At 37.9% G+C, this 26595-nt stretch overlaps 1 protein-coding gene across 1 annotated transcript in view; it reads right to left on the reverse strand.

The window, feature by feature from the left end:
- Positions 1-26595, reverse strand: part of MYBPC3 (myosin binding protein C3) — a 66314-nt gene that overhangs the window by 10427 nt on the left and 29292 nt on the right. The window contains exons 17-29 of the mRNA XM_063332045.1: positions 25711-25877; positions 25160-25325; positions 24114-24220; positions 23757-23786; positions 23459-23595; positions 21817-21894; positions 20414-20573; positions 19221-19325; positions 15420-15608; positions 13240-13374; positions 11849-12016; positions 10272-10360; positions 2446-2641 (exon numbers count right to left, since the gene is read on the reverse strand). Of these exons, the coding sequence (XP_063188115.1) occupies positions 2446-2641; positions 10272-10360; positions 11849-12016; positions 13240-13374; positions 15420-15608; positions 19221-19325; positions 20414-20573; positions 21817-21894; positions 23459-23595; positions 23757-23786; positions 24114-24220; positions 25160-25325; positions 25711-25877 (1727 nt within the window). The remainder of the gene's footprint in view (positions 1-2445; positions 2642-10271; positions 10361-11848; positions 12017-13239; positions 13375-15419; positions 15609-19220; positions 19326-20413; positions 20574-21816; positions 21895-23458; positions 23596-23756; positions 23787-24113; positions 24221-25159; positions 25326-25710; positions 25878-26595) is intronic.

Here is a 26595-nt window from a genome sequence, read left to right on the forward strand (position 1 = left end):
TAATTCCAGTTAAAAACCCTACAGAAATATAGAACTGAGGTTTGCTTTGGTCAGTAGAAGGCATAGTGGAAGGTGCTGTTTATTGATTCATGTAGAGGGCAAAAATGTTGAGGGTACCATATTTTTTTCAGAGATTGGAGATATTTTCATTATCTAAGACCTTTCTGTAAGTAATTGAAATGTACTCTATTCCCATAGTAAGAGTCCACACTTGGTTGATCTCTAGAGTTAACACAGCAATTGTTTTGGCAATAAGGACAGGTGATGGCAGTAATAGAAGTGATGACTCCTGTTTGGAACTGACAGGTGACTCATCATAGCAGCAGAGCTTTTGGTTACCTGCATTCTTGCCTTACTCCAAAAAACATAAGGGCTGAAGCTACAAGCATTACTCCTTCATCAAGTAGACGTTTGCCAAGGAAGTTAGCTGATGAACGGAAACCTCAAAAGATCACTGATTGATTTATTATATCTCTGAAAGCAGAGTTGGCTTTTGCACATCCATTCTACAGTACATAAAGCATTACTAGTAGTATAGAAAGAGTGCCTCAGTCACCTGTATTTCTCTCCTGCCAAGAGAATGTAAAATCTGGAGAGCAAGAAGTACTGTTGACAGGATTGAAAAGACATAGTTCTGATGAAAGAGTGTCAGAATCAAGAATCAGGGTAGATGCCTTCGGTGCAGAAGTACCTGTGTTTGTTACAAGCCCTTTCCCTTCTTGGCCAGAATTAAATGAAATTTGTGTATTCCTTTTCAGTTGAGCAAGCTGCCCAAGAAGTAAAAAGTTTATTACCTGTCCTCCAACTCTGACAGATATTAATCTGTGTGATAAACTCAGTTGCTTTTTTTCAGACATACATTTTCTGTATGAAATAACTCTTTGGCAATAGTGCATGTATGTATTTGTATGCCTTTCTACAGTACCAAAAAATGGGTGGAAGATTCTTGGTACTATGCTGTAAGAGCAATGTGCTAGAATCTAGAGTCACTAACCAATTTTAGAAAGGTATTTTGGTGTGTAAGGTGCACTGCTCCCCTTTATCCGAGTCCCTTGGGATTACTTTGTTGTAGCTGCCATTTACTTATTTTGCTGTTGCAGAACTGCAGCCATCCTCTTGAGCAGAAGCCGCTGATGGTATTAAGACATATTTGCTCCAATTTATCATGTCTTTCTTGTTTGCTCTTGGCACCACTATGTACCCATTCTGCCAACATTATTTTATAAAACTTTAAGCAGAATGCAGTCAGCATTACATCTTTAATTCCAAAGCATTAGCAGTTGTGTTTAAGTACTCTTTTTGTGCCAAAATGCATATTCTAAAACTGTATTGATACATTGGAAGAAATTTGGGATGACAGTGTGAAAGAGTGGGGAAAGAGAAATAAAAACAATTATCAAGAATGTTACGTAGAGCTGTAATGAGGAGAAATAGAAGAGCTCTGGCTGAACGTTAATGAAATCTGAGTAGGCAAGATCTCAGAATATATCTCACAAAAGCCCAAGGGAAGTTACTGAAACTTTGGCAGTGCATTCCTTTAAAATGACACTAGAAAAGAGACTAGAAATTGTATAATAGAGAATAAACCTTCACTAAGCCTCAAGCTAACTAGACACTCTTAACAGAGTAAGGCATTAAATGTGAATTTTCCAAGTTCATAGGACTGTGTCTTGTCACTCCTAATTCTCTGAACAGTAGAGGTGTATTAGTGCAATGATTTTATCTTCAGTGTCCTTATCTGCTGAAGAAACCCAATAAGAGTATATCCATTCCAGGTTCATATTTCCTACCCTGAGAACAATATGACTATTCTCAAGAACACTAGAACTCTCAAATTCCTTCTATCACTCTCAAAGTGATAGAACGAAGGGTGATAAAGATGATCAAAGATATGGAATGGCATCTTTTTGAAAATAAAGAGTCTAAAACTTGATGAAGTTAACTGAGGAGAATGTGACTGAAGGTTATAAAATCATGAGTAGCATGGAAAAGGTGAATAAATGACTATTCCTGTTTTTTTTTTTTTTCCCTCATACAAAGCTGTATGGACATCAAATAGGATTATCAGGAGAGATACTCAAAACAAAGAGGAAGTTGTATGTGCACTTACCCTTTTGTAAGGAATTTCAGTTTATTTGGATTCTGAAACAAGACCTGGATTATAAAACTGACTGGATTAAACGATGCAATAAAAAAAATCCCTCAAGAGCTATGGGACACACAGATAATCCCTTCCCCTCAGAAAGCCTCTAGGACACAGGTCATTTCAAGCTGGGAAAGTATACTAGGAAAATAAAGTGACATGGTAGCCCTGTGCTAAGCTTTGTTGTAGTCATCTGCTATCAACCATTGTCAAAGAAGGGCTTCTGAGGTAGCTGGATCTTTGGATTGGCCACTATTTTCTTTTGTATGATATGCTTAATTTTGATGTTGTCAGATTCTTACCTATGATTTGCATTGTTATTGCAACTTTATCAGTCATGTTTTCTATCTGAAGAATGACTTCATATGCTCCTGAGTGGTGAAGCTCTGCCTTTCTGATGAAGAGGATTGTGTCCGTGTTACTGTTCCGAATTCCCACATCTTTGGAGTCTAGAGTTTTACCATCTTTCATCCAAATGATTTTGGGTCTTGGTTTACCCTGAAGAGAAAAAAAAGATTATTTTTTTTTCTTTTTTTTTTAGGCTATAATAGATTTCCATTTTTATTTTTTCTGGTTTTTAGTGATCTATAAATCTAGAAAGCCTAATTTAATATGCAGAGTTGAGATAGTAAACTCTCTAACTACTTTCCAGTTTCTTTTTTCTTGCAGACATATATTTGCTCCTGTCTGTGTGGTTTAGTGGCACCGTGCCCTGAGGATGCCATTTAGTTAGAGAAGAGACTGAAATTATATTGAGAACAAATCCAGAAAAAATATACTTCTGCTGGGCTGGTACTCTTTCCCAGGCATCTGTGAAGTTGATCTGGCTTGCTCTGGTTAAGTAACGGAAGTCTTTAATATCTGAGGATTTTATTTGTTCTTTTTCCTCCTTCTCCTCTGTTTCTTAAAATATTTGATTCTCTGTCCCCAGACATTTTTAAAATCTTTTGAAAAAATGTTATAATCTTCAAGTCTTGGGATGTGAAACTTACTGTATAATTCTTTCTGCATTGCAAAAATTGTTTTGGTGACTGTCAACCTAAGCAGTCAGTGTTGTTATACACATGGAAGATCACGTTGTGGAATCAGTAAGATATCTGTGGTTTGCATCACTGCCACGCAGCCATTTCCGGGAAAATTGGTAGATAATATTTACTTCTTCAAAAGTTGAGTACTACTTCCACAGTATGGCTCCAAACCAAGAGTCCCAACGAAGCAGAAAATGGTCATATCGTATTTATTAGCTGTATTTATAGTTACTCTAGCAGAAAATAACTTGGTGGGTGTTTTTTAAGTTTCTGCCAGGTTAACATGGTGAAACAGTGCAGCACAGGGCTAGACAAATGCTAGGAGCAGCTCAAATGGGTGGGGAGGGAAAGGGAGACCATCCAAGCCAGCAGCCAGGTCTGCTTAGGCTGCCCTGGAGCTGAAGTCTAAGGCACTGAAATTAGGACATTTACTGCCCTCCGCCTCCAGTAAACAGCAGACAAAGGGCTTCTAGAAGGCTCCTCAATTCACTGGGTGTCTAGAGCTAGACTGTGTAAGAGTATCTTTTTCCTTAGGCTACAGTGGGAGATTAGGCTACTCAGACTCTTGGTTTAGGTGCCTAAAGGTAGGCAGAATAAAAATAAATCTTTGTGCTTTGCTGCATCTTTGTTTCAGTTTTGTCTGGTATTTGCTCAGAAAATCTGTGCAGCAGCATTTTATTTTTCTGGGGTATTAGGAAAAAACCCCTACTTCTTGTGTAACTTATATAAGAGTCAGGCCAAGATCTGTCCAAAATTACACTTAAAGGACTTGTAAAACACATGAAATTGCTATTCTGTAATAGATGCTCTTTCCTCTGGCATCTAAATCGTCAGATGTAAAATCAATTACAATACATCAGGGCTGATAATAAACCTTGAATGAACAATGTTTTTGGATCTTCCATTTTCACCATCTGCTAACTGATTTTCTTACTCCTTTCTGCCAAGGAGTATAGTCACCTCAGGCCTGTGGCTCTGAAATATTAGATACAAGATTACTTTGTCCAGTTCTAGTGTACTTTGACCCTGGTCTCATTTCATAGAAGCCTTACAAAAACCTATTAGAAGGAAAGTAGAGTAGAAATTCTTGAACAAGTAAAAGGATGTGGTGGATTTCTTTTCCGTGTCCATGTCTGAGTACTGGTGAACTTGACTGACTCTATTTTACTTTCCACATATATGTATATTTTAAAATTATATGAGGATTCTGCTTGAAAATTTTGGCTATGGGGATGCTTTCAAAATAAAACCAATCTACTTAAAATTATATAATTATATATGGAAATTTTATTTAAATTTCTAATTTGTCAAGGCAAATATCTGGCTAGGTTTTCAGACTGATTACAAGAATTAATAGTTCTTGATGGATTGAGTAATGAGGCAAACAGAGGATCTGGCCCTAAATACCTGGGTAAAAATGGGCATAAGATACCATAGCATTATCTTTATTATAAGAAATATCTTGACTATAAATCAAGTTTTGCTACTGCTGGTGTTCTAGTGTGGCTAGTCAGATATGTTCACTCACACCATCTCCTTTTTTGAGGTGCTATGAGTGCCAGTGAAAGATTGCAAATATTCGAAGTGTTGGTTTTCATATACTCTTATATTTATAGACTGTGAAAAGCACAAACAGATAGAAAGCATGTTCCTAATACTTATCTCAGAGGATTGTATTTCTGCAATGTGTGATAGGTAATTTGAGAGAGAACAGTGAGTGACAGAGTGGGTGAATAACACACCAGGGAAACTTCAGGGAGTTTACTGCAAGCAAAGAACCAATTTAAAGGCTTTTGGATGTTTGTACTCCCACATATATGATGGGCAAGGAGACTGCTCCGTAATACTCTGACTCTTATTTACTAATAAGACATAATATCCCTTCAATCATGTGCCCATGTGGTTAACTTTGAAACAAGAATGCGCTGATTGCCCTTCTTTCAGCATAATGTCCCACCAGGTTAACGCACTCAACAGAAAAGGGTTAGTAATAATGTTGTACTTGTTCTTTTCAGTACATTTTAATCTAAAGATTTGAATAGATTTGCAAATAGCAATTAGCCCAGGATAACTTGACAAGGTATTTAATAGAATTTCAGTGTTAAATGGCAAAGTAGTGACCACAGAGGTCACTGGTAGGGTTGTACAGAAACTGTAAATAGCAGAAGACACTGACTTACAATTTAGCTAGATAATATTCTGCCTGCTCAAGTTCCCTAGCTCAGGGTTCATGGTAATTGCAGTGTTCATGTGTTTTCTCCTGTATCCTTTTTGTAACTTGAAGATGGCAATCATATCTACTTAGAGTCTTTTTCTTCAATAAAAATAATTAGTGATTTTGATGATTTAAACTTTTTCAAAATGTAAAGTGAAATGTTCTTTTTGCTTTGGGTTTGTTTTTGGTTTGTTTTTTTTTTGAGAGATCCTCAGTTTTGCAAATTCCAAATAGCTTTTACAGTATTAAGAATTGTAGCTATAGCTGCAATTCAGTACTATTACAAATTTAATTCACTCAAAAAATACCTCTTGAATTAAAATCCTCTGGTTTTGTTCTCAGGCTAAGATTTGGTGTTGATGGATAGATTTTTATCATTTTTTGTTAGCCTTTAGGAGACAAGAGTTTATACCAACACGATTTGTCTGTCAGACACTCAAAGAACTTTTGAATCAGTTGGTTCATTTCAGCTAAATTCGACAGTGGACTGGAAACCTCTAAGATTAGTTTAGTACAGTTTTGTGAAAATTGATGACAGGGTGAAATACTGAAACCTCAGTTAGTGTCCCCACAGCGGAAAAGTCAGGGAAGACTTGGTCTTTACCCGTTTTGTTTGGCAACAGCTGAATGATCAGGCAGGACAACTGAAGCTCTGGATTAGTTGCTACATGTACTTTTCTCTGGCCCGGGGAATTGAGGACATGTGAGCTAGGACTACTGAGGGGAGCAGGGTAAAGAACTGCCAAACCTCTGGGAATATTGCAATAAGGCGGCTCTAAGCAAAAGAGGTGCGGGGTTATGCTGAAAAGATGGTGGTATAGGGGACATAAGGCACAAATCTATAAAATGCCAGACTTTATCATTTACTCTTCTTATGGGACCGCTTGTCAATTTTGCGCAATTTTTCTTCAACTCAGACATCAAAGCAGGAAAAAATATCTGTTTGTTTAATTACTTTTTTTTGAGACTTACATAACTCAAAAATATCAGATGCAAAACCTTGAATTCTGCATGTGGCTAGACTTCAGTGAGGGGGCCATTTTAGCAATTTTGTAGAGAAGAAACATGAAAGAAAAAATGAGCATGTGATTATCTGAAAGTAGTGCAAGCATGCAGTTCAGGGCAGCAACTAGTTTGCGGCTGTTTACTGATTAGATATGTCTTTGTGAAAAAGCAACTTTTCATGTAACCCCGTAAGGACAGGGCAAAAGACACGTATATTTTATTTAACATAGATTTTGTTTTCATATAGATTTTCCCCCCTGCCCCCAGTGGTACTGCCCAAATGAAAGTATATGGATATATGGGTAATGTGTGCATATATGTCTCCCCTACTGAAAAGAAGTTTTACATATCTCCAGCATCTTTTACATGAGAATTTCAAAACTCTTCACTAATAACAGTGATTACATTTTTGTAAGTATCAACTGGGGACAGCAAAGAAATTTTAGTTTCTTCAAATTATAAATGAAGACTAGATTAAATGATATATCTATTATTACTGAGGATATCTCTGTCAGAGCCAGAATCTGCAGTTGACAATTTCTTTTTCTATGTCTCACTCAGAAAACTTTTTCCTTTCACACACTAATTCTTTCACTGTATTGATATAATAGTCCTGCATCTGAAAAAAATGCATCAGGTGTTTTACGAATGGTCATTATAGTTGCTTATGCAGTTGTAGAAAATGCAAAGACAGGGTAACTGGTTAGGTCATTCTGTGTGTATATATTAGCAATTTTATGCATGCTGTAGAGGCATGTGTAGTTACTCTTGATAATCCTCGGCATGCTGTGTTTTTTACACCTTGAGCTCATGTACAGTAATATCCAAGCTATTCTTTGTATACACATAGTTTCTATATAAGGCCAGTTGTGGTATTCTGTTTATGTACAAACTCTGGTTCTTGTAGTCAGCCTTTCAGAAATTAACATACACACTTTTGGCAAAGTAGTTGCCCAGTAACATCCAGAGATCGTGGTGGGAGTTTGTTATAGACCCCCCAACCAGGATGTAGAGGCTGGTGAAATATTCTATAAGCAACTGGCAGAGGTCTTGCAATCGCTCGCCTTTGTTCTTGTGAGGGACTTCAACTTCCCAGATGTCTGCTGGAAATATAACACAGCAGAGAGGGAGCAGTCCCAGAGGTTCCTGGAGTGTGTGGAAGACAACTTCCTAACACAGCTGGTGAGGGAGCCAACTAGGGAAAGTGCCCTACTGGACCTGCTGCTTGTTAACAGAGAAGGTCTTATAGGGGATGTAAAGATTGGAGGTCATCTTGGGCAGAGTGATCATGAAATGATAGAATTTTCGATTCTTGGTGAAGCAAGGCGGGGAGCCAACAGAGTTGCCACCTTAGATTTCCGAAGGGCGAACTTTGGCCTGCTTAGGAGCATGGTTGAGAGTGTCCCTTGGGGGACAGTCCTGAAGGGCAAAGGTGCCCAGGAAGGCTGGTCTTACTTCAAGGAGGAACTCTTAAAAGCACAGGAGAAGGCCATCCCCAAGTCCCAAAAAATGAGCAGACAGGGAAGTAGACCAGCCTGGCTAAATAGAGAGCTTTGGCTGGACCTCAGGAAAAAAAGGAAAGTTTATGATCTTTGGAAAAGGGCATTGGCTACTTATGAAAAATACCAAGATGTAGTGAAGCTATGGAGGGCGAAAATTAGAAGGGCCAAAGCTCAAGCAGAACTCATCTTGGCCACCACGGTTAAAGATAACAAGAAGAGGTTGTTTCAGTATATCAATAGAAAAAGGAAGACTAGGGATAATGTAGGCCTGCTAACGAATAAGATGGGCGCCCTAGTGGTGGAAGACACAGAGAAGGCAGAGCTACTGAATTGCCTTCTTTGCTTCAGTCTTCACTGCTAAAGCTGTCCCTCATGAATCCCAGGCCCTGGAGGCAAGGGGGAAGGTCTGGAGAGAGGAAGAGTTTTCCCCAGGAGAGGAAGATCAGTTTAGAGACTACTTGGCCAATCTGGACATCCATAAGTCCATGGGCCCTGATGAGATGCACCTGCGAGTGCTGAGGGAGCTGGAAGATGTTATTGCTTGGCCACTCTCCATCATCTTTGAAGGGTCATGGAGAACAGAGGTTCATGAGGACTGCAGGAAGGCCAATATCACTCCAGTCTTCAAAAAGGGCAAGAAGGAGGACCCAGGGAACTACAGACCGGTTAGTCTCACCTCCATCCCTGGGAAGGTAATGGAGCAACTCATTCTGGATGTCATATCCAAGCACGTTCAGGAGCAGGAAATTACTGGAAGTGGTCAACGTGGATTTACCATGGGTAAATCGTGCTTGACCAATCTCATAGCCTTCTATGATGTTATAACTGGTTGGCTGGATGAGGGCACAGCAGTGAATGTCGTCTGCCTTGACTTCAGCAAGGCTTTTGACACTATCTCTCATAACATCCTCCTTAGGAAGCTGAGGAAGTGTGGACTAGGTGAGGGGACAGTGAGGTGGATTGAGAGCTGGCTGTGTGACAGGACTCAGAGGGTTGTGATTAATGGAGTAGGGTCAAGTTGGAGGCCTGTAAACCAGTGGCATCCCCCAGGTGTCAATACTTGGACCGGTATTGTTTAATATATTCATCAACGACCTGGGCAAGGGGACAGAGTGTACCCTCAGCAAGTTCGCTGATGATACCAAACTGGGTGGGGTGGCTGACACCCCAGAGGGCCGTGCTGCCATCCAGCATGACCTAGACAGGCTGGAGAGCTGGGCAGAGAAGAACCTAATGAGATTAAACAAGAGCAAGTGTAGGGTCCTGCACCTGGGGAGGAAGAATGCTAAGCACCAGTATAGGTTAGGGGTAGAACTCCTGGAAAGCAGCTCTGAAGAAAAGGATCTGGGGGTCGTGGTAGACAGTAAATTATCCATGAGCCAGCAATGTGCCCTTGACGCCAAGAAGGCCAGTGGAATTCTGGGTTGCATAGGGAAGAGTGTGGCCAGCAGGTCCAGGGAGGTCATTCTCCCCCTCTACTCTGCACTGGTGAGGCCACAACTAGAATTCTTTGTGCAGTTCTGGGCTCCCCGGTTCAAGAGAGACAGGGAACTACTGGAGAGGGTCCAGCGTAGGGCAACAAAGATGATTGAGGGACTGGAGCATCTCCCTTATGAGGAAAGGCTGAGAGAGCTGGGACTCTTTAGCCTGGAGAAGAGAAGACTGAGGGGAGACCTTATTAATGTTTACAAGTATCTAAAAGGTGGTTTTAAGGAGGTTGGAGCCAGACTCTTTTCATTGGTTCCCAGTAACAGGACGAGGCGTAACGGGCACAAGCTGGAACATAAGAAGTTCCAATCAAATATGAGAAAAAAGTTCTTTACGGTGAGGGTGACAGAGCACTGGAACAGGCTGCCCAGGGAGGTTGTGGAGTCCTCTTCTCTGGAGACTTTTAAGACCCGCCTGGATGCAGTCCTGAGTGATGTGCTCTAGGCAGTCCCTCTTTAGCAGGGGAGTTGGACTAGATGATCTCTAAGAGGTCCCTTCCAACTCTGAAATTCCATGATTCCGTGATCATGTACCTTGGCTCTGGAAGAGTAGTTGGTTGAATTCTTATGCTTTTGTATACTTCTGTCCTTAAGATGCGTCCTACAGTCAATAAGCAAGAATGGGCTTGCACTTACTTAAAGCACCTACTTTTTCTCCTTCACCAAAAGGAGGGATTACAGAAGAAACTGTGACTGTAAAAAAAAAAAAAAAAATTGTGACTGAGAGTGATTTTTTTTTTTTTTCTTTAACCTTTGAGAGGGTTTTTTACATCGTCAGCCATACTTTATGTAATACTGCTTAAGCAGTGAAGCAATAGAAACTTGCATAAGGGAAACTGCTTTAGGTAAGTAAATATAAATAACCATGACAAAATAGAAACCGATACATACCTGAAAAGGGATGACAATATTGATTGTCTCACCCACTTTCTTCACCAGAGTCTGTCTGAGGTGGCGTGGCAACCAGATTTTGGGACGCTCTGCAGTTAAGCATTGGTACATTAAATACAAAGCTTTTGATAATTGAAATACTACTTATAGTACAAATAAGACAAAACACCCAAGAGGAGAGGCTTGGATACTTGTAAGCGTAGGAAAATTGTGCAAACACTGTTTATACAGTTAGGGAGTAGTTAATTCTCTAAAGACTTTCAAATGTATTTAGCTACTGGATACAAATTTAGTAGCAAATCTCAGTTATATATTTACAACCACGCAGGTTACAGTGACAGCAGGACTTGTGAAACTCTGTCACATCTGAAATGCCAGATTTGGGTGACCTCTGTTGTATGTAATCCTTCTATGTGGACTTTGTTTCTTTGGAGAACTTTATCAGTTCAGTAGAAGGGATGAGACAAAAGAGGGTATTGCAGTAAAAGGGTGATTATAAACTATGATTAATCTATTACTATATTGATACTACAGCTCCTTGTAAATTGCCATTTGGACATTTTTATGGACTTACTCAGAAAGTAGAGCAATCAATGGGTTTGGTTTACCTTTCTACAGTCATTCAGTTATACTTCCTTCTTTGAGGTGGAAGGAGTGGAGTCACATTGTGGCAGTTTACTTCTCACTAACAAAAAGAGGGACTTATGCATGTTCTTTCATCTAGTCCCTGCTTTCCTCTACCACACTGGAAAGCTTTCTATGTTCTCCATGTGTTCATTATTCTTTTCCTAGTCATTTATGGAAAGAATTTTCTTAATGTACAGTTGGAGTATCTGTCTTCATGTCCATTTACTTTTTAGATGCATTACAAATTCGTTTCATTTACACTGAGTCATTTTACTGTCAGCGAGACTCTGGCAGACACTTAGTGTGAGTCAAGGTTGAGGAATCCACTATTAGCAGCTCTTGATATCTTTTGGACTCCAGTCAAGTGAATTATGATCTACTGCTGTTGGGTGATACACAGGGTGTTAATTAATAACCTAGGACAATTGAGTACAATAACTGCTTTCATTTAAATAGATGTCTTGCTACAGCCATCACGGTAATTTTGCAGTAATATAACAGCTTTTGCAGCAGAGCGCTAAATATTAAAAAAATACATCTCTTAAATGCTAACAGTGCCATTACAAGCGGTGAAATGTCTATGTTTTGATAGTAAGAAGCTGTGCTTTAGAAGTGCAAGACCTGGTTGATATAGTAATGTTCTCAGAATCATAAGACTTTGGGCACTTAGTCAAAGTGAAAGAGCTGTTTGGGTGTTATTCACAGAAGAATCATAGAGTCATAGAATTGCCTAGGTTGGAAGGGACCTTTCAGATCATCTAGTCCAACCATCAACCTAACTCTTGACAAAAACCATCACTAAACCATATCTCTAAGCTCTATGTCTACCCGTCTTTTAAATACCTCTAGGGATGGTGCCTCAACTACTTCCCTGGGTCTGCATGTGTACATAATTAGAATTTTGACCAGAGGAAATAGATAGATAAGATTTATTCAGTCTAGATACTCACGCAGGATCTCTTGAACAGTAACGGGCTCTTTGATTATTGCTGCTCCACTCTCGCCAGCCAAGTTTATAGCCTTTATACGGAAATGAAGTTTGTCCCCAGTAACCAGGTCTTTAATCAGTGCAGATGTGCGCTCAGTTAGGCCAGGAAGAGCTGGAATCCATTCTGTAGCTGTAAGTACAGAGTTTGCATGTTGTAATATTATATTATTTTTCCAAACTGATGCCTTGTCTATAATTGCCAGTAAATTTGTTATTAGGGTAAAATGAATTTAACTTGGCATACCACACTTAAAAGGGAATAAACTAAGCTGGAAAAAGAACTCTGGATCTAGAAGATGTGCTTACACATGGAGTTAAGGAATGTATGCACTTTGTTTATTCAAAATAGCTAAGGGTAAGGGAATCATCTTTGGGTAGTTCCCTTGGCATTCTGTTTTCTGGAGCTTAGAGCTGTGGGGCTTCTCTACATTTATTTTCATTAGCAAGAGGTGAGGGGATAGAATTTTGGAAGTATTTCTAGCAAGAAAGCAAAGGCTTAATTTATATATATATATTTTTAAAATAAGTCTATCTCCTGTGGGTGTCAAAACAGACTAGTGAGAGCCACATATGCTGAAAACAATAACAGAGCACATAGCTGTAGAGATTATTAACTTCTCAATTGACACTGTAACAGAATTCTTAGGGCTTCCTTAGTTCTTCTAATGACGCAGAAGTATGACTGATAAAGTCATTCTTCTATGACGATGACATAGGAATTCTGGTAATTCCATGACTATCTCATTAAAGACTAGAAATTATTTCTGGATAAATTATACCCTGTAAAAACCCTAGTTTAGGTTATATGGCAATTGAGCTTAGTATCAGGGAAAATTTTGTGATTGACATGGTTATAAATTTGTTATTTGATTTTTATGACATAAATGTTATGTTGTAGCATCACAGTAAATTGAGTGTTGTAGATATGGTGCAGTTGCACTCTCTATTATCAGACCACAAGTATTAAATGAGATAAGGTAACAGTTACTTGGAAGTTTGACTGATGTGGTTACAGTCATGTTATTATATTGGTTTTAAGGAATACACAATTTGTGAATGCTACAAAAGTTTAGTAGTGACTATAGAACAGCACTGGTATTTTTATAGTACTTTTCTGCATTAAAGTTTATAATGATTGTGAAGGTGATGTTACAGTTGATGTGACTTTCATGGTTTTACAATCATGTCATGGTAAGTCTGGTGATGGTTTGCAAGGATGTTAGTCATAGATTAGAGTTCAAATCTAATGATACTGGATATGGTTAATTTATCGGGATATTGCAGTGAAGCTATTGCAATTGTAGTATTTTAATAACGTTCAGTTACTGCTGCCTAGTACTAGTGCTTACTTACATCCCTCTTTGCAATATTCCACAATATAACCATCTAATCCCCCGGCTCCAATCCGCTCGGGGGGTCTCCACTTCAAGGTAACAGTGTTGTCAGAAACATCTTCCACTGTAAAGTGAGTTGGTTCACTTGGAGGAGCTATAAAGAAATACATAGAAGTAAATTCTGAGGAATAGCAATATAACTGTGAGAATTCAACGGCTATAGGAGGAGTGATTAGCAGCTGAAATATACCACTATCTATTTTAATAAAATAAATTCAACTGAAGCTCAGTTAAAAGGTGTAAGACCTAATACTTCATTTAATACGAAGAGTAGCATGAGATTCCTATAATAGGGAGGGGAACAAGAGGTTAAGATAGTAGTCCTTATTCCCATATGCTCCCTTACAAGTAAAAGCCAACGGAAAAAAAAAAGTTGTAGAAGGGAGTGAAATTGTCAGCAGAAGTCTGCAGAAAAGTTTAGAAATAAAAATGCATACAATTTGTATGCTGTACTTACACCCTGATTATAATTAGACAAATTCCATATTGTCAGAGGACAAAATTGATCAGTGGCTAAATCTGACTTCACTTACTTTCCTCCAACAGTGGAGAAAATGACCAAAAGTTTTGACTACATGTTTACAGAAACACTAGTTCTGATTTGTACATTTGTAATAGAGACATGCCTGAGAAAAATATTTTGGGGCTGAAAAATTTTCACTTCAGTTAGATACAGCTGTTTCATATCTTTTCAGAACAGGAGTGTCATGGCTCTCGAAGTCCATAGTTCAGAAAGACTACTAGTTAAATGCAGTCTACTTAAGCATGACTGTATTCTACTAATTAAAACACAATCAAGAAGAGCCCTTACTAGAGAATCACAAATACATACAAATGCCGATGTGAAGTAATTGATTCCAAAAAGCAAACAGAAAGATAACTTTTTCAAAATAACATTTGAAATGCTGGAACATAAAATTTAGTCTACGTGGCATAAAAGTAGTCATGTTAAAGAAATGTATGTTTGGCATAGTCTTTGTATACATATTATAAACTGAACATCTTTTGAATATACATAATGGATTTTACACATTAGAAATATTTCTTATAGAAAGTAAGTTAAATACAGGTTTATAAATTGTGCAACTGATTGAAATTGATGTTATTTTCCAAAGTTATTGTAAAAAAAAATAATAATATCACCCAGTTTCCTTTCTGTAGCTGTGTTAAATTTTTTCATATTCAAATGGCAGCAAGGGCTGTGAACAGCACCCAGGAGGCAAAGGCAGCTGGGAGCATACACAACCACACAGTACGCGATCAAAACCCCAAACTTCTTCTCTGAAGCAGTATGTGTGAATTTTATCCTTCATCAAGTAAAACTCTGCCTATCCCATGAAAACTTTGGACCTTTTTTTTCAGCAGCTCCGCTTGATGGTTTTTGTTTGCCTTCTTTTGTTGCAGACCAGCCGTTGTGTGTTTGAAATCCAGAATTAAGAGACCTTTCTTGCAGTTCATCCTTTCCCTCTGACCCTTTCACTGCATCATCCGCTTTTACATTATCTCCTTCACCAGGCTGTCCCCCTTCGCTGATATTTGTAGATTTGGCAACTCTAGTCATTTTAATCTCCAGCTATTTGTATTTTTGTGGGTCTTCTTTCTAAAGCTTTTAGCAGGCAGGCTTCCTGAGGACTCCTTTAGTTTGCTCCTTGCTCAGGGACTGCAGGAGACACTGCACTGCTGTGTTGGGAAGGATTATTTATAGAAAATCATTCCTCAAATATTTTCTTAATCAGCTATCCTTTTAGCTGTGGAGAGGGCCAGGATTAAGGGAGTACTGGGTGGGATACTGTGATATTTGCACTCATAAGGGAATGGGGGAAGCTGAGAGGGACAGGGAAATTTCTGACAATTAGTTCTCCTCCTTTCCAGATACAGCTTGACTCTCACACTTCTAATTATAACAACTAAAAATTCATCAGCAATTTCATGAAACTGGAACCTCTGTGCTTCTCAGGAAGGGGAATGAGAGATAGCGAAGAGGAAGTTTACAAAGGGAAAGGTTGATTATAGAATATTGCGGTGATTGATGGTCTTTCCTAATACATTCTTTTTACGTATAAGGGCAGTTGAAAAGGGGTGAAAATTGTCTTGTCTTGGTTTTGTCCTAGAAATAATATAGAGTGTGGTAAAACTCACCAACTGGCATGAAGGGTTGTGAGGCAGGGCTTGGCCGGGACATGCCAATAGAATTCACAGCGTAAATCCGCATCTCATAAACTACTCCTTCAATCATTCGCTTGGCTTCATAGGTTAGCTCTTTTAAAAGGTCAAAGTTCAGTCTCATCCATCGATAGCTCTTCTTCTTCTTTCTCTCTAAAATGTAGCCTGGAAAGGATAGCTCTTATGATGTAAAAGAACTGCAAATTATTATCTTACATGCAGGAAAAAAGAAAATAACTTTTTTTTTTTTCCAATGGCAGAAAAGAGACAAATGTGATTCACAATTATTGTATATAACCGAGTAGTGTGACACTGTGGTATTTTCCTGCAGTTTCCTTTTGTATTACTTTCCTTCCACCTGACATTCTTACCAGAACGATTGTACTTCTTGGAGTAGAAGTTAGTTAGAATTGTCTATGTCTGGTATTAGGCTTTAAACACATTTTGCGTGCTATACACTACTATTAAGGTATTTAGATGTATGCAAAATAGAGATAATAGCAGAGCTGGTTTAAATGGGAAATCCTTTCTGGTCAGAATGTGGTCATTCACTCCTAATGGCAGAGAAATGCGTGAGAGACAGCAGTTCAACAGAAAGCCCTTTCAGTGAAGGAGAAAGTGCCTTGAAATGCGTAAGGTGAGACAGAGTCAGAAAAATAATTTCTTTCTTATATTCTGCTGCAATTCACTAATCTTGACTAACAGCATAAACCCCAAAGCAAAAAAATAGTTGGAAGAACAGTTTGTTGTTTCCCTTTTTTTTTTTTTTTTTTTTTTTTTTTTTTTTTTAATGATTTATCAAAGAACTTATGTTAGATCTCTGGGTCCATTGCTAAAGTGGAATTGCAGACGGCTTCCCAGATTGTGCAGATCCCAGCTCTGTTTCAGCCCTATAGTGGAGTGAGTCCAGGCCATGCAGCATTTTTTTTTTCTCTAATTCCCTTGGGAAGGAAAGTGAACCTGTATGATTATAGAGACCCAAGAGAGCTGGATGCACTGCAGAACAAATCTGTAGTATAGTTTAGGTGTAGTCTGTATGTCCATAATCCAGGTCCTTAGTACATCTTCCTTGCCCCCTCAACATCCACAGCCTTTCCCACACTACCACGCTGTTTTTCAGAATAACTAAGTCAGGTTGGGATACCGGTTTAAAAGGTAAACTGTTCGTTTTCCAAAACTACGAATGGAATCTATGATTCTTGATTCTTAATATGGAGGATGGTGGTACATCACATTGGAAATGCTTGTAGTATAAATTATTTTCCAGTGACCTGTTACAAAAGAGTTATCAGCTGTTTCTTTCCATCTAGCTATATTAAATTTCTGCTCCTTCTCTGTGTTGCAGATGGTATGCCTGGATGTGAAGCATGTAGACTTCTTTTAAACAGATTTTGTTTTGAAAGCTCTTCTTTTTTTTTACTATGGAGTGAGTAATCAGAAAATACACTGAATAGTGATTTACACGTACCATGTATCTTTATGTATTGTATGTCTGTTTCTACGCATAGTCTACAGAGGATATGTAGACTATAACTGTGGTCAGCTACAATAAGATAAGACTATAGCAAACATATTGTAAAGACTTAGGAATTGAGGTGTGTAGGTCAGTGATTCAGTCCCTGCTGCTCACAGAGGTTGAGGCTATCGAACTTTCAGATATCCCTTTGGTACACCTGGGAAGTATGATTCACACAGCGTCTAAAGGGAGATGGAGGACAACAGACACATTTGCTAACATGTTGTAGGCACAGACATCATGCATCAGGAGCCTTTTCTGTCTACATTGAATTGTAAGAGCATGGGAATCTATAGAATGTTTTCGGAAATGAGTGGTGGAAGTACCTTTGAGCTGACAGGCTGTATCATCACTTCTAATGTATAAAGTTCCTTCTAACATGCTTGTTTTCAGTAGCTTTTAAACGGGATTAAATGCTGTAAGCAAAGAACCTATGGTTCCTTTGACATGTTCCTGCTTTGCTTTTTTTTTTTCCACCAGGGTCTGTGAGACTAAGAGAAGTTTCCGCAGCTCAGTTTCTGCTTTTCTGCCATTTCAGATATACATAGTTTCCAGTCAGACTGAGACGCTTCTTCACTGTGGCATACCAGAATTCCAGTTTTGGTTGGGTTTTTTTTTTTTGGGGTGGGGGCGGAAGTAAAAAAGAGGTAAAAAAGACAATACTGGTACTATTGGTGACATTTGGTAAAGCAGATTATTTCACAAAATGCACAGAATGTATCATAGATAAAGATACTGCTTTAGCAATATAAAAAGTACAATGAGACCCCATGAAAGCTTTGCGTAACAGTGAAGATGAGGTGTTAATTTCTTTTCTATATCTGTTGGATATAGCTAATAAAGACTGTAGCAGACTGCCTACAATGCCATCTGCCATCTGTAACAATGTGAAGACACATAAGAACGCATATGCCTTTTTCCCCTACCTTTTTAACTTGCTTTTAAAACTTAAATGGATAGTGCTGCATCTTGGCTCCCCCCCCACCCCACTGTTTTATTCTTGGCTTCCCCTCCCGTTGTTCTATTGTAGCTCTATTAGTAGTACAGTCCTGTGTTAACTGAAGAAGCCTCCTCCTGTAGTGCAAAGAGTTGTTAGTGGAACATTAACAAAATCATTTCGTTGACAGTGAAAACAAAACAAAGAACTTTCCAATATATGTGTCCTGAAAACTCTACAAAACCAAATCATGGTCTTTGCATAGTCAAGGGTGGCATGGGGGGTGGGTTGGCCGTGGTAACAAGACAGCTACTGGTATGTATCTTTGTACATAAGTTTACATTGTTAACTTCTTGCTTGCTTCCTGAACAGATGAAACCACAAAGGACTGTACCAGTAGTATCTTATTTATTCCTGCACAGATAACTTCTGTTGAATTGAATGAGGTTACTCTATTCTTGTGAAAGTGAATGAAGTCCAAATATCCAAAAGCAGGTGCAAACTCCTCTCTTCCAGATGTTATGCAGGGGGTTAAAAGACTTTTAGAACATTTCTAGCCCTGGCATCCCCATGGGGGTCCATATAGCTTTCAGTGTATTTATTTGAAAAGAAAATTTGTTTATTAAACAAATTACTAGATTTGGAGTCCAGAGGAATTTTTCCCTAAAATTGGCCAAGATCCTGTATTATTTTCTTTTCTTTTTGAGGATCACAGGGAGTTTTCTCTAAAAAACCACCGTGCTCTGCAGAGAATGTAAAATGGTATCGGTGATATTCTTGATTCCTTCTGCTAGTTTCTGGCCTTGTATGATAAATTTGGCCTCTAGTTTTTAATAAAGATTTTAAGGTAATTAAAATGATTGAAAAGTATTTTGTGACTCGTGGTATGTGGTTGTATCTGAAATAGTTTTCTAAAACATGTATTGCATGAGTGTTTCAGATTGCAGATTACTGGAGTTAATGGCTGAGGTGGCCATAGATCTGTTTTGGGATTCCTAGGTAAGTCCAAAGGCCTGTATACTGACCTAAAAATTCAGTCTTGAATGAGAACATTTAGCTTTAACTATTTTTGGTATCGCCTTCTTGTGCTTTGGTCATTTATTTGCTGAAATATTTCTCTGATTCAAATAGCACGGGTAGGGGGCACTCTCTCCCTAAAATTGAAGGGCCGGAATCTAGACTGGTTTGACATATTAGAGTAGTTAGTTTTTGAGGGTCAGCCTTCCTAGAGTGAATAAACATAGAGAATCCTTCTGAGCCATTTTGAAGGAGCTGCAAAAATGTGGCAAGGCTGCTGGGGACTTTATATTTTAGCACTTCTTACCAAGTACTGGTTGCCCACCATCGTATTTAGGAGGTTGCCACTGCACAGTACAGTAATCTTCTCCAATGTTGCTGATCTTGGGAGCTTCTGGAGGGTCAGGAACATCTGAAGAAAGTGTGAGAGTTGTTACTGTTTCGGTTTCTGTGTACAAGTCAATGAAATATTTTTCTTTAACATTTTTTTCTGTATTGTATCGATACAGCTTTGTCAGATAGCAACAGTAGGTAAAACCAAGGATGTATTATTTTAGTCTTGAGTGAATCCTGCTCTTTGATGCTTCTATGTTAGGTTGGTTTTCCTTTAAATACCATTTGATTATTCAGCTCCTTTGTTTTTCCCAGACACAATCAACTTTTTGCAAAAATGTAAGGTTACAAGGTAATTCTGAACAAAAAGAAGAGGCTTGCTCCAGGGTTTCCTATTTTCTCTATAATAAACTTTATATGGAATATAATGGCTGCATGTCTCGCATACTTTGGTATTTTGGAGATATTCATAGTAAATATCCTAATTTAGGTGAATACTAAGTCTCTTTACACCTTTCATAAATCCTAAGCAGTGAATTCTAAGTTTTAACTCTGTAGGTGAAAATATTTTTCTTTTATCTTTTCTAAGTTTGTTTATAACCTGACCTTTTGTCATATGTGTGGCAGGGTATAAACAAGTTAAATATTATGAAAAAATTTACAAAAATTACTGACTCAAAATCATATTCCCTCCAGCTCTTCTGTGACTCACAGTGGCAATCTGTTTATCTTATGTCAGATACATTATGTATCTTTATTCCATTAACCATTTACTGCTTAGAGGATGAAGTAATCTTTGCTTAAAAGCACACAACAAAAACCACAACAAAACGACAAGAAATTTTTCTTATCTCAGACAAGCATGAAGCATATACCTGAGAAGGGAATGTCATCTGTAAAATGATAGGATCACCTGAAACTGGAAATACATAAAAAGGAAATACATGGATTTCTACTGGGAGTTGTTCTCTTACCTTTTCACACAGAAGGCAACTACCTGTGAAAAATACTTCTGCCAAATTTTGTGATTGGTAGTATTCCTGCCGTTAAGATCCTTTTCTGTTTTTTCTAAACCTAAAGTCAGAACTTGCCTCAGTTTTAGAGACGAGTGAGTTTCAGTGAACTCAAGATACTTTCATGCTCTGGTTGTTTCCTTCCTTCACTTACCAATAACTTTGACTGTGATATCAGCCTTATCTTCTCCCACTGGATTCTTAACTATAACTCTGTATACTCCCTCGTCCTCCTTTTCTGCTCCTTCAATGATGAAGACACAGTGGTCTTCATGCATCTCCACACGAACTCTGCCTTCAGATTCAAACAGAAGCTGTGGGCAGTGAAAGTAACAAATAAAGTCATTGTAAGTTGTGCCAGGGACAGCCTGGTGAGCATGTATGTAAGCTGGTCAAAAACTTCAAATCATTGAATATTATCAAAATTATTGAAAAGCCGTAAAGTATTTCAAGTTCTATTTGTATGTAGAAGAGAGAAAATATAGATTAAGTGGCTCACACAAATAACATTTGGGAAAATTGGTTCTGAACGTCTGCAGATTATTAAGATTCATCGCTAGTTACACATACCCAGTTCTGTTTCAAAGTTACTAAGTACTTCCTCAAATTCCTACTTGGGATAACTGCTAGTATCAACTGAAAGAGTTTCACGGATAACAGTTGGGTACTGTATAAATTCAAGAAGGTTTGCAAATTCAAATGGCTGAGCAAACTTTCCTGATCAACAGTATCTACGTTTGGCATCAGATAACATGGATTTGAATAATTTCCCTCTAAAAAATTTACCATGTTTCTTGTAACTGTTAATGGCATTGGTATGATTTCTGTCACTCAAGAATGTCATATGGGGTAACTTTCTACTCTTTTCTGAGCTGAGGTCTAAACATAATGACCACAACTTTGCTGTGAATTTATAACACACTCCTTTCTTCTTTATGTGCCCACACATCTTTAGACTTAGAACAGGAACCATTAGAAAGCTTATATGCCTGAATAGTGACTAGTACAGCAGAATCCTAACCCTGAGAAAGGTTTATTGGTGCATAATAAATGTAATATATTTTTACTTTAGCAAAAAAAAAAAGTTATTTATGACAAAAAGGAAACTTGTTGGAAAAGGAATCCTCTTTCACTGTTTTGTACGTACGTAGTCCGCTCTCTTGACCCATTGTCATCTTTCTCTGTGTCCTGTAAGATTTTTGTCATTTTTTTTTTCCTATAGCTATTATTGAAGCTTACAAGTTACTGGGTGGTGGTGGGGGGAGTGATAAACATTCATGAATATATTAAAAAGAGTTTTCAAATAACTGCTTTAATTCCTTGTAATCCAGCCACCATGTGATGGTGATTAAAAAGAGATTTCCTCGATCAGCATTTTACTAAATCTCTTGTGCCCATTCTAAGTGTTTCTCATTCATTTTGAGGCAAGGTGTTGTGCTGTTTGCTTCACCAGTTTTTGTATCTACTGACTTTAATTTTATTTTCTTCTGAATAGGCCCTTTTATCTGGAAAAAACTAAACGTATTTTTGTGTATGCATAAATAATAAGGATCTTACCTTACTATCAGTATTTAAATCACTGCCATTTTCTGAGGGAGTCACGGAATCCTCATTGATTCGAACAAGGTCACTTTTCTAGATAAGCAAAGAAACCACAGAAAGTCAGCCAAGTCTTTCTGAACAGAGAAATAAAGCTGTTTCTGCAAGATGGAGAAGAGTCCGTAGGTTTGTTAGAGGGCTTGAATATAGAGGTGTGGGAAAAGCGAAGAGCAAAGTGAGGCAGCAAGCAGGCCTGGGAAGGAAATCAACTGATACGAAAGTAAAAAGCAGAAATAGAAATAGATGTATCAGACTGCAGTGAATTAAGGGAAGGATAAGTCAGCAAAACCAAATTTACGGCTTAACAAACAAAGATGCGTGACATTCCTGAAGTAGAATTGTAACTGGTTGTGAATCTGTCTGTGTCCTGTGGTACTAGTCACTCATCTTGTACAACTACAAAAAAAAAGAATTGCTTATTTCTGTAGCAATTGGATAGTAAGTTGATGTACATGTTTTAACACTAGGAAATATAGTCAGGTCTGTAACGCATAAAGTATTCTGAAGCTGTGCTACTGTTTGCTTAGGATTTCATTAGTAAGTATATACTATACATCCTTCAAAACAAGACTGGTTTCTTTTACTCATATCTTGAGACCTCATGTCTTAGAAATAACACTGTCTAGGGGTTGTCTGATACCCAGTCGTCATTTTATCAGAGAAACTTGTGTACGAGAGAGGCGATTTCTTGTGGTTCCCAAATGAGAGACAAGTGGCTTTTTTGTCTGTTTCCACAATAATTCCGCATTGCAGAAAAATGTCCCAAGTATTATTAAATATGCTAACCTGAAAAAAGAATGCGTCAGAATAATGATGAAATGAGACTGGGAAATTAATATAACTGGCAATATTATTTTGTCTACATCTACGCCCACGGGCAGTGTAATGATGCTGTAGAATATTATGCAAAGTATTGCTGTGTTTTGTGCTAGTTATAGCTCAAGAGCCCACAGATGGTGAGGGGTGGGGATGTTCTGAGATAACTAAAAAGGAAGCTCACTTAACATTTTGTATCTAGCTTCTAAATTCTTTCTTTGATGTTTTGTAATTGCTTTGATAACACAAATAGCAAGTGTACTCTATTTTTATTATATCAAATACAGTTTTACACCAGTGGTCTGCTAAGAAGACATTTTCTTCACAGAGTCTAGAATTCTTGAGAAAGATTTTTTTTTTTTTAATTTTTTTTTTTTTAAAAAGAAGCTGCCGCGTGCAGAACATGTCCATCCTAACAGGTGAAGGTGATGGGGATGAATGATCATTTATTTCTTTTCTCTGAGGTAGGAAGAGAATAAACTTGTATGGTGTCCTACTGTCTGCATGTATGTATGTTTTCTCATATATATTCAGTACCTTCTTTTAGAATAGAAAAACAGGCAACAGTTCAGAAAAAGAACAGTTCAGGATGACTCTCACACAAACAGCTAAATACCAAACAACTGCATTGCAGCTATTTACATATTTTTTTTCTTGAGGTTTAAAAAATATAAAATTCAAAGGAAGATGAAAATACTTGTAACTAAGAATTGTAAATCAAAGTAAGATTTGAGAAAGAAAATTAACGTCTTTGCCTCAGACATTGTGTCAGGTTACACATTACCTTGTTTACTTTCTGCCAGATGACAGTGGGTGTTGGATCTCCTGATATGGGAACATCCAATCTCAATTTGTTCCCAGCCACCACGACAATAGTGTCAGGGGATTGGCCCAGACAGTCGAGGTGGATTTTGGGAGGTTCTATAGCAAGGGCAGAGAAAATAAGTTTTAGATATAGTTTGAATGTTCTGCATGGAGAAAAAAAAGTGAATATTCATGCATTAAATTAAAAATGAAAAAACACTGCTTCTTTTGATATTGAAAACATGTTTACTTGCATATAAATTGACTGCTATTCTTACCTTCTCGTGGTACAAAATCAATCTTGACCTCTGCAGGGAAAAAAACGTGGGGAGGGATGTAGGAGAAATAGATCAGAAAACAGAATTTACATAGCATCCACACCCATAGAGTAATTTTAAAACTATTCATCATTAAAACCTCATAAGGCATAAACATCAACAAATCAATGCAATAAACTGGAAAACAGGCTTTGTAAAACAATGTGATAATGATAACACAAAATAACAGGGAAAAGAATGTGCCTATATTGAGGTATCAGGAAAGTGATTCTGCATACTCTTTCCTGGTATAACCATGATTAATGCCATCATTTTTATCCCTCTGGAATTCCCATTACGTATTCTAAGATAACTTACCCAAAAACTGAAGCTTGGCAGAAAGGTTGTAAGCAAATCCCTGAGGGATGAAGGAATAATCAGCCTCGTCATCTGGTGTGACATCCTCAATAGTTAGCTTATGGATTCTGGAAACATGAAAAAAATATATTCCACTCCCTTACCTTACCTCCCCAGGAGTAACAGGGCTGTCTCAAGAGACAAGGCGCAGGCTGTAGGCTATTAACAGACATTACTATTTCTTCTCCACTTGCCCTAACATCAAGTCAGCAACTATCAGGGCTGTAGACTGCTTTACTTTCAGTATTCAAGCACATCTATGTCAGCATGTTGTCTATGAATGGATTTTTCTTGTCAAGGTAGATGTGTAGTCTAGTCTGAATAGAGGAAGCAGATCCTCTGCTTTAGTCAAGTCCTTTACTATTACGGGCAGTTGTAACACTGCTGACTGGTTTCATTTGATCATGTTGTGACTACAATAAATTATGGAAAAACAAGCTAAAAATTGATGTTCACTCCATGTATTATTGTAAATTCAAAACAGGATACAGAAAGGCGAATCAAGGAAGACTTTATCTAACACATAATGCTTGTGTATCTTCTGAATCTTCTTGATCTCCATTTCTAGTAGTAGTTAGACTGCTAAGCACAGAATTGTGTAACTTATGTGTTAGTATAAACACTAATTTTTTCTGAAGGGGTTTATACATAAGTGCTATCTTAATCTCCCTTAAAAACTACTGCTAATTTTAAAGTTATCAACAATATGTTGTCTAGATTGTTTGAATAACAAGAAAATATGAAATCTTAATGAAAACGGAGAATGAATTCTGCTGATATACCACTGATGCCATACATGCAAAATGTACCAACACAGAAAGACTATACACATACCAAAGCAAGTCTGTCACTATATGTTGATTGCGTATGAGAAGGTTTTTAATTTTTCTTCCCTTAGCGGGAGCCAGGACAAAGTCTTGACTTATATTCCTATCCCCTGAGAAATAGTTCCTGTGGATTGTGATGCAATACCCAAGCCTGTACCTGTTTTCTTAAACAAGACTAACCTGCCAATATGGGAGATCTTTATCCTTTCATTTGGGACCACCTCCTTTCCATTTTTCAACCAGATTCCTTTCACATTTTCATCAGAAACTTCACACTTGAAGACTGCCTGGTCACGTGCCTTCACTGTCAGGTCCGCAATGCTCTGATAAACTTCCAGCTTTTTCTCTGATATTGTGAGAATAATCGATACACACATCAACAAATCAGAATAGCTCTCTAAGTAGACAGTTAGTGTGGATTTACCGAGTAGAAAAGGCTCGTGCTGAGCAATGTGTTTGTGGAAGGGTGAAATATGAAGGGAAATCCACAGCATGCAGGCTTTAACAGGACTGAGAGCTAAGCACCTGTTATTATCAGGGTATCTGTTACATCCGGCACACAGGTCTGAGTTCTCCTTGAGGCCTTTATCAAACCTTATGCCCCTTATTAAGTCGTCTTTTTTCCCTGGCATGAGGATTATGCTACCCGTATGAACTATCTTGGAGGAGGTTACCTTCAGCCTGTTTTCATTTTTCAGCTTCTCTGGTTCTGTAATATTACCTGTGCCTACCTTGCACAATTAGTTCAGCGACTGATACCCCACCATTGGTCTTCACGGTGTAGTGTCCACTATCCTCCTTGGTTGACTCATTAATAATTAGATACTGCTTTTTTCCATCTTTCTTGAATCGGTATTTGAATGTTTCTTCCCGTGTCAGCTCAACTCCGTCTTTTTCCCTGCAATGCCAAATAGTGTTGAGTCATTTTTCTATGATTGGAAGAGGAGAGTAGGAATCAGGTCAATGTTACTAAAGATCGGAAAACACAAAATAAATCCAGTCTCTGTAGGGTTTAAGTTAGCAAAAAAGACACCATTGCACAAATGTTAGTGGAACCAAAACGCTTCTAGCTTGGGCATTAATTTTCACTAGGTGTTTTACTTCAGGTTCAGGAGAGTTTACTCACAAGGAATTACTTGATTGTTACTATTTATACGCTATAGATAAACATGAAAGTATATTAAATGCTGTAGAAGATACAGGGATGAAGACGCACTTCACCAGCAGGGAATTTACTATCTTAAAAGCTGCCATAAGGTAAATGGGACTTGCTGGGAAATGACCTAAAGTCTTAATTTTCCTGATGTGAATTATAATTGTTATAGATTAATGGTTTATGGGCATTGGTAAAAGAAGAAAATTTTAGCATGGATTTAAATGAAGATGTATTTTGGATTTTGTAGCCCTTTCCATTGAAGGATGCCATAGTATATTTAAGACATTACTAAATTAAGCTTTGCCATCCAGCCTGGGAGGAAATTTAATTATTGTAATTTCTAATCGTCATGAAGGGAAACAAGCAGAGAGGATTCATGTTGTTTAGTCAAGGGCACACCAAAATGCATAAGACATTTTAAAGATTTCCTGTTCATAATCCTAAATAACATAAACAGGCT

Source organism: Chroicocephalus ridibundus, chromosome 4 (assembly GCF_963924245.1).
Source record: "Chroicocephalus ridibundus chromosome 4, bChrRid1.1, whole genome shotgun sequence".
NCBI lineage: Eukaryota > Metazoa > Chordata > Aves > Charadriiformes > Laridae > Chroicocephalus > Chroicocephalus ridibundus.